The sequence below is a fragment of the Melanostigma gelatinosum genome (assembly GCF_949748355.1).
Source record: "Melanostigma gelatinosum genome assembly, chromosome: 6".
In the NCBI taxonomy this organism is placed as follows: domain Eukaryota; kingdom Metazoa; phylum Chordata; class Actinopteri; order Perciformes; family Zoarcidae; genus Melanostigma; species Melanostigma gelatinosum.
Window position 1 is genome coordinate 1,654,441 of NC_136639.1, and position 9,200 is coordinate 1,663,640.

A 9,200-nucleotide genomic window follows, 5' to 3' on the forward strand; every position below is an offset into this window, starting at 1 on the left:
GCAAACATGTTGTTCTGTTGACGATATTAATTTATATTTCTACGGTACGATTCAGATATATAATACGAGTATAGTATGAGTATAGTATAGTATAGTATAGTAAGAGTATAGTATGAGTATAGTATAATATAATATGAGTATAGTATAGTATGAGTATAGTATAGTATGAGTATAGTATAGTATGAGTATAGTATAGTAAGAGTGTAGTGTAGTATGAGTATAGTAAAATATGAGTATAGTGTGACTATAGTATGAGTATAGTGTAGTATGAGTATAGTGTGACTATAGTATGGGTATAGTGTAGTATGAGTATAGTGTGACTATAGTATGAGTATAGTGTAGTATGAGTATAGTGTGACTATAGTATGGGTATAGTGTAGTATGAGTGTAGTGTAGTATGAGTATAGTATAGTGTAGTAAGAGTGTAGTGTAGTATGAGTATAGTGTGACTATAGTATGGGTATAGTGTAGTATGAGTGTAGTGTAGTATGAGTATAGTATAATATGAGTATAGTATAGTGTAGTAAGAGTGTAGTGTAGTATGAGTATAGTGTGACTATAGTGTAGTATGAGTATAGTGTGACTATAGTATGGGTATAGTGTAGTATGAGTGTAGTATGAGTATAGTATAATATGAGTATAGTATAGTGTAGTAAGAGTGTAGTGTAGTATGAGTATAGTGTGACTATAGTGTAGTATGAGTATAGTGTGACTATAGTGTAGTATGAGTATAGTGTGACTATAGTATGACTATAGTGTAGTATGAGTATAGTGTGACTATAGTATGAGTATAGTGTAGTATGAGTATAGTGTGACTATAGTATGAGTATAGTGTAGTATGAGTATAGTGTAGTATGAGTATAGTGTGACTATAGTATGAGTATAGTGTAGTATGAGTATAGTGTAGTATGAGTATAGTGTGACTATAGTATGAGTATAGTGTAGTATGAGTATAGTGTGACTAGTATAGTGTAGTATGAGTATAGTGTAGTATGAGTATAGTGTGACTAGTATAGTGTAGTATGAGTATAGTGTGACTATAGTATGAGTATAGTGTAGTAAGAGTATAGTGTAGTATGAGTATAGTGTGACTATAGTATGAGTATAGTGTAGTATGAGTATAGTGTAGTATGAGTATAGTGTGACTATAGTATGAGTATAGTGTAGTATGAGTATAGTGTAGTATGAGTATAGTGTAGTATGAGTATAGTGTGACTAGTATAGTGTAGTATGAGTATAGTGTGACTATAGTATGAGTATAGTGTAGTAAGAGTATAGTGTAGTATGAGTATAGTGTGACTATAGTATGAGTATAGTGTAGTATGAGTATAGTGTAGTATGAGTATAGTGTGACTATAGTATGAGTATAGTGTAGTAAGAGTATAGTGTAGTATGAGTATAGTGTGACTATAGTATGAGTATAGTGTAGTATGAGTATAGTGTAGTATGAGTATAGTGTGACTATAGTATGAGTATCGTGTAGTATGAGTATAGTGTGACTATAGTATAGTGTAGTATGAGTATAGTGTGACTATAGTGTAGTATGAGTATAGTATGAGTATAATAAGTATAATACGAGTATAGTGTAGTACGAGTATAGTGTAGTACGAGTATTAGTGTAGTATGAGTATAGTACAATATGAGTATCGTGTAGTATGAGTATAGTGTGACTATAGTGTAGTATGAGTATAGTGTAGTATGAGTATAGTGTGACTATAGTATGAGTATAGTGTAGTACGAGTATAGTGTAGTATGAGTATAGTGTAGTATGAGTATAGTGTGACTATAGTATGAGTATAGTGTAGTACGAGTATAGTGTGACTATAGTATGAGTATAGTGTAGTATGAGTATAGTGTAGTATGAGTATAATATGAGTATAGTATAGTATGAGTATAATAAGTATAATACGAGTATAGTATAATACGAGTATAATACGAGTATAGTGTAGTACGAGTATGAGTGTAGTATGAGTATGAGTGTAGTATGAGTATTAGTGTAGTATGAGTATAGTGTGACTATAGTATGAGTATAGTGTAGTATGAGTATAGTGTAGTATGAGTATAGTGTGACTATAGTATGAGTATCGTGTGACTATAGTATAGTGTAGTATGAGTATAGTGTGACTATAGTGTAGTATGAGTATAGTATGAGTATAATAAGTATAATACGAGTATAGTGTAGTACGAGTATAGTGTAGTACGAGTATTAGTGTAGTATGAGTATAGTACAATATGAGTATCGTGTAGTATGAGTATAGTGTGACTATAGTGTAGTATGAGTATAGTGTAGTATGAGTATAGTGTGACTATAGTATGAGTATAGTGTAGTACGAGTATAGTGTAGTATGAGTATAATATGAGTATAGTATGAGTATAATAAGTATAATACGAGTATAGTATAATACGAGTATAATACGAGTATAGTGTAGTACGAGTATGAGTGTAGTATGAGTATTAGTGTAGTATGAGTATAGTGTGACTATAGTATGAGTATAGTGTAGTATGAGTATAGTGTGACTATAGTATGAGTATAGTGTAGTATGAGTATAGTGTGACTATAGTATGAGTATCGTGTAGTATGAGTATAGTGTGACTATAGTATAGTGTAGTATGAGTATAGTGTGACTATAGTGTAGTATGAGTATAGTATGAGTATAATAAGTATAATACGAGTATAGTGTAGTACGAGTATAGTGTAGTACGAGTATTAGTGTAGTATGAGTATAGTACAATATGAGTATCGTGTAGTATGAGTATAGTGTGACTATAGTGTAGTATGAGTATAGTGTAGTATGAGTATAGTGTGACTATAGTATGAGTATAGTGTAGTACGAGTATAGTGTAGTATGAGTATAGTGTAGTATGAGTATAATATGAGTATAGTATAGTATGAGTATAATAAGTATAATACGAGTATAGTATAATACGAGTATAATACGAGTATAGTGTAGTACGAGTATGAGTGTAGTATGAGTATTAGTGTAGTATGAGTATAGTGTGACTATAGTATGAGTATAGTGTAGTATGAGTATAGTGTGACTATAGTATGAGTATAGTGTAGTATGAGTATCGTGTGACTATAGTATAGTGTAGTATGAGTATAGTGTGACTATAGTGTAGTATGAGTATAGTATGAGTATAATAAGTATAATACGAGTATAGTGTAGTACGAGTATAGTGTAGTACGAGTATTAGTGTAGTATGAGTATAGTACAATATGAGTATCGTGTAGTATGAGTATAGTGTGACTATAGTGTAGTATGAGTATAGTGTAGTACGAGTATAGTGTGACTATAGTATGAGTATAGTGTAGTACGAGTATAGTGTGACTATAGTATGAGTATAGTGTAGTACGAGTATAGTGTGACTATAGTATGAGTATAGTGTAGTATGAGTATAGTGTAGTATGAGTATAGTGTAGTATGAGTATAATATGAGTATAGTATAGTATGAGTATAATAAGTATAATACGAGTATAGTATAATACGAGTATAATACGAGTATAGTGTAGTACGAGTATGAGTGTAGTATGAGTATTAGTGTAGTATGAGTATAGTGTGACTATAGTATGAGTATAGTGTAGTATGAGTATAGTGTAGTATGAGTATAGTGTGACTATAGTATGAGTATAGTGTAGTACGAGTATAGTGTAGTATGAGTATAGTGTAGTATGAGTATAATATGAGTATAGTATAGTATGAGTATAATAAGTATAATACGAGTATAGTATAATACGAGTATAATACGAGTATAGTGTAGTACGAGTATGAGTGTAGTATGAGTATTAGTGTAGTATGAGTATAGTGTGACTATAGTATGAGTATAGTGTAGTATGAGTATAGTGTGACTATAGTATGAGTATAGTGTAGTATGAGTATAGTGTGACTATAGTATGAGTATCGTGTAGTATGAGTATAGTGTGACTATAGTATAGTGTAGTATGAGTATAGTGTGACTATAGTGTAGTATGAGTATAGTATGAGTATAATAAGTATAATACGAGTATAGTGTAGTACGAGTATAGTGTAGTACGAGTATTAGTGTAGTATGAGTATAGTACAATATGAGTATCGTGTAGTATGAGTATAGTGTGACTATAGTGTAGTATGAGTATAGTGTAGTATGAGTATAGTGTGACTATAGTATGAGTATAGTGTAGTACGAGTATAGTGTAGTATGAGTATAGTGTAGTATGAGTATAATATGAGTATAGTATAGTATGAGTATAATAAGTATAATACGAGTATAGTATAATACCAGTATAATACGAGTATAGTGTAGTACGAGTATGAGTGTAGTATGAGTATTAGTGTAGTATGAGTATAGTGTGACTATAGTATGAGTATAGTGTAGTATGAGTATAGTGTGACTATAGTATGAGTATAGTGTAGTATGAGTATAGTGTGACTATAGTATGAGTATCGTGTAGTATGAGTATAGTGTGACTATAGTATAGTGTAGTATGAGTATAGTGTGACTATAGTGTAGTATGAGTATAGTATGAGTATAATAAGTATAATACGAGTATAGTGTAGTACGAGTATAGTGTAGTACGAGTATTAGTGTAGTATGAGTATAGTACAATATGAGTATCGTGTAGTATGAGTATAGTGTGACTATAGTGTAGTATGAGTATAGTGTAGTATGAGTATAGTGTGACTATAGTATGAGTATAGTGTAGTACGAGTATAGTGTGACTATAGTATGAGTATAGTGTAGTACGAGTATAGTGTGACTATAGTATGAGTATAGTGTAGTATGAGTATAGTGTAGTATGAGTATAGTGTAGTATGAGTATAATATGAGTATAGTATAGTATGAGTATAATACGAGTATAGTATAATACGAGTATAATACGAGTATAGTGTAGTACGAGTATGAGTGTAGTATGAGTATTAGTGTAGTATGAGTATAGTGTGACTATAGTATGAGTATAGTGTAGTATGAGTATAGTGTAGTATGAGTATAGTGTGACTATAGTATGAGTATAGTGTAGTATGAGTATAGTGTGACTATAGTATGAGTATCGTGTAGTATGAGTATAGTGTGACTATAGTATAGTGTAGTATGAGTATAGTGTGACTATAGTGTAGTATGAGTATAGTATGAGTATAATAAGTATAATACGAGTATAGTGTAGTACGAGTATTAGTGTAGTATGAGTATAGTACAATATGAGTATCGTGTAGTATGAGTATAGTGTGACTATAGTGTAGTATGAGTATAGTGTAGTATGAGTATAGTGTGACTATAGTATGAGTATAGTGTAGTACGAGTATAGTGTAGTATGAGTATAGTGTAGTATGAGTATAATATGAGTATAGTATAGTATGAGTATAATAAGTATAATACGAGTATAGTATAATACGAGTATAATAAGTATAATACGAGTATAGTATAATACGAGTATAATACGAGTATAGTGTAGTACGAGTATGAGTGTAGTATGAGTATTAGTGTAGTATGAGTATAGTGTGACTATAGTATGAGTATAGTGTAGTATGAGTATAGTGTGACTATAGTATGAGTATAGTATAATATGAGTGTAGTATGAGTATAGTATAATATGAGTATAGTATAATATGAGTATAGTGTAGTATGAGTATAGTGTAGTATGAGTATAGTATAATATGAGTATAGTATAATATGAGTATAGTGTAGTATGAGTATAGTGTAGTATGAGTATAGTATAATATGAGTATAGTATAATATGAGTATAGTATAATATGAGTATAGTGTAGTATGAGTGTAGTATGAGTATAGTATAATATGAGTATAGTATAATATGAGTATAGTGTAATATGAGTATAGTGTAGTATGAGTACTTCTCATATTTAGGACATTTTCCAGATGAAAGCTGCTCAGTTTATCTTTGTAACAATTAGAATACTTGTACAAAATGATACATGATGATGTCAAAGATCTATATCACGACTGTGGTAAAGAATGAATCCATAAAGATACAGTATCAGCCCTCACAGTCCAGCACAGAGAGGTCCACGCGGTGAGGATCGTCTCTTGTTCATCTGGTGGTTTCTGGGTGTTTTTGGTGTAACGATCATAAACGTGGTCTTCTCTCTTGTGTTGCAGCTGGAGCTGAAGGTGCAGCTGGGAGAGAGAGACTTTGAACAAATCTCCAAAACTATACGCAAAGAAGTGAGCAGGTTTGAGGTGAGGAGGTCTCATGGATCGATGGACGTTTGTGTGATGTCATCAGTTTGTTCACTGATATGAATGTTTTCTCAACAGAAAGAGAGAGTGAAGGACTTTAAAACAATCATCATCAAATACCTCGAGTCACTGGTTCAGACACAACAGCAGGTAAAGAAGAGAATCATCACAACATTTACAAAAGAACCAACGTGACTGGAACGTGAATCATTTCCCTTTTCTGCTTCCACAGCTGATTAAATACTGGGACGCCTTCCTCCCCGAGGCCAAGGCCATCTCGTAGAGTCCAAACACAAGACAGTCCTGACTACACTACCCACAATGCACCGCCCCCCCTCCTCCTGTTCGTGCCCAGAGCGAAGAAGAGACTTTTCTGCAGTTCAAAAGAAATCCACAAGATAAACTCTTGAATTCACAGTTTGTCATCTTTTATTTTATTATTTTTCTTTCCCGCTGAACTCGGTGCTGCGTTCAAGTCCTGTCAGAATAATTGTTGCTGTCACGATAAGACTGTAATATCAACAGTGTTGCACTCATTGTACTATTTCCTTCTTGGTGTTTTCAGAATTCAGCTAAATTGAGAATTGAGACCTAACGGAGTCTTAAACCTTTCACTTTTCTGTTCTTTTTTTCCAACGAAGCAGTTTTTTTTTTTCCCGCTCGGTGTTTAAAAACCAGGAATGTGAAAGTGTGACAACGGGAAGCTGCAATTATCCGTTGACTTTAATCCATAAACGTTTTATCCGGCGCTAACAGTTATGCTAACAGCGCTAGCAGCTTTGGGAACCACTAAAACAAACCTTCAAGTCAGAATATGTCAAAGGAGCGCTGTGCATCTGATCCGGAGTCGGTGCTGAAGGACCACTCACTGAATATTTGTGTTATTTTTGTGTCTTGTACTTCCTGTTCGACCCCCCCCCCCCCCCCCCCCCTTGCCTTTACTCGCATCTCAAAACGACCTCTCTGTTGCTGTATGATCGGAAGTGAAGGCAACGTTTTCTCTCCTCCGTGCTGAGGAGGAAGAATCTCACTTTGTTCAGTTCACTGCTGCCGTCTCATCAACATTTACGAACCTGGAGACAGATTCATATTTAGTCTTTTCACCTCTTTCACCTTAAAGTTTAATTAATACACGAGTGAACTCTGGATTATGAGTTTATTTATTTTAATGAATCTATATCCTAAATGTTCAGCAGGTTATTAAATCCAGCTGTAAACGGTGAACAATAGAAGAGGATTGTTGCCGGGTTGTAATATTACTTGATTTTCAAAGATTTTTTCAAGTTGGAAGATTTTATTTGTTTCACCAAATAAAATGAGGAAAGATTCTTCTGTCGTCTTTCAACATTGATATATGCAGTTCACCTTTGAGCCACACGAGGGAGCCTTGTTGTTCGCATTGGAAATATTCCTCCTAAATGGCAGCTTCATCTGTTCACGAGAATGGAAGTAAATGGCAGAAACGTTGTACCTTTTCTCTGCTCGTGATTCACACATCAGGCCTGTGCTGGACTGGGTCGGTAGGGTTGGTCGTTTTTTTCGTGTCCCCAGAAATGATATTTTGGGAAATCAATATTAAAATAAGATCAAAAATACTCCCGTCATGGTTTTTAAGGAGGTACCGTAAATATTGTAAAATGTGAACTACAACACATCGTCCACATCCCTCAATATAGAATAACTTTGGACCTCGTTAAAAACGTAACTTGATGCAAATCAACGGTCGTATCCTGAGAACCTGCAGCGTGAACAGAACCTCGTGTTTCCTCCTCTTCGTTTCCCTCAAAGACGAAGACTTCGATGTTTTTGGGGTTTTGTAAAAACGGGGAAACGAAGAAATCGGAAACACGGCTGTTAGCATCGATGCTAACGAGCGTGTTTCCGATGCAGAGGAAGGAGAGTGAAGAGCGCCGGTCGTTCGAGGTGTGGCGGACGTGAGTGATTGTCATGTGACGTGTCCGTCCGTCCAGAGGACCGGCCGGTTCTCCTCCTGCTGGTCAGTGTGAGCGCTGCAGCCAGAAACACTGAACGTGTTCTTGGTTTCATTTTCGTTGAATTTAAAGCACACTTCATTGTCAGGATCAAATCCCACATCCTGAAGATATAAATCATTTTTTCATCTCTTGTTGTTGGAATTAAAACTGGAACTTTTTTATTTTCAGCCGTCTTAAATCATTCTGCGTCGATCGATACCTTTTTGTATTTTACTTTGTCTGGTTGAGTATTTTCAGTTGATTTGATTTTTTTATTTTCACTTTATGGTAATTCTTCATCTGAGTAGATTGTTTGAATGTCTTTGTTTTGACGTGACATTCCTGCAGCGCTGCAGAACTTTAATTACAATAAAGGAATGTATCTCACCTGTGGCTGCACTGGCTATTATTTATTATATTATTATTATTATTAAAAGTGTCAATAATACAGGTGACAGAGAACAGCAGCTGTCTCTGTCCTCACCTGTGTGGTGTGTCTCTTCTCTCTATTTTAATAAAGTCAGTCACACACACACTCTCTCTCTCTCACACACTCTCTCTCTCACACACTCTCTCTCACACTCTCTCTCTCTCTCACACACACTCGCTCTCTCACACACTCTCTCTCACACACTCTCTCTCACACACACTCTCTCTCTCTCACACACACTCTCTCTCTCACACTCTCTCTCTCACACACTCTCTCTCACACACTCTCTCTCTCTCACACACACTCTCTCTCTCACACACACTCTCTCACACACACATATTTGCATTGTGGCCGTCACAGGATCGACGAGCTGTCATATTCACGCTGTGTGTGTGTGTGTGTGTGTGTGTGTGTGTGTGTGTGTGTGTGTGTGTGTGTGTGTGTGTGTGTGTGTGTGTGTGTGTGTGTGTGTGTGTGTGTGTGTGTGTGTGTGTGTGTGTGTGTGTGTGTGTGTGTGTGTGTGTGTGTGTGTGTGTGTGTGTGTGTGTGTGTGTGTGTGTGTGTGTGTGTGTGTGTGTGTGTGTGTGTGTGTGTGTGAGAGAGAGAGAGAGAGAGAGAACAAGCTG

General features: G+C 35.0%; 1 protein-coding gene across 1 annotated transcript in view; it reads left to right on the plus strand.

The window, feature by feature from the left end:
• The window catches only part of snx2 (sorting nexin 2), a 27,001-nt gene extending 18,470 nt beyond the window's left edge, over window positions 1-8,531 (plus strand). The window contains exons 13-15 of the mRNA XM_079270021.1: window positions 6,091-6,171; window positions 6,250-6,321; window positions 6,404-8,531. Of these exons, the coding sequence (XP_079126147.1) occupies window positions 6,091-6,171; window positions 6,250-6,321; window positions 6,404-6,454 (204 nt within the window). The 3' untranslated portion in view covers window positions 6,455-8,531. The remainder of the gene's footprint in view (window positions 1-6,090; window positions 6,172-6,249; window positions 6,322-6,403) is intronic.
• The last annotated feature ends 669 nt before the right edge of the window (window positions 8,532-9,200 follow it).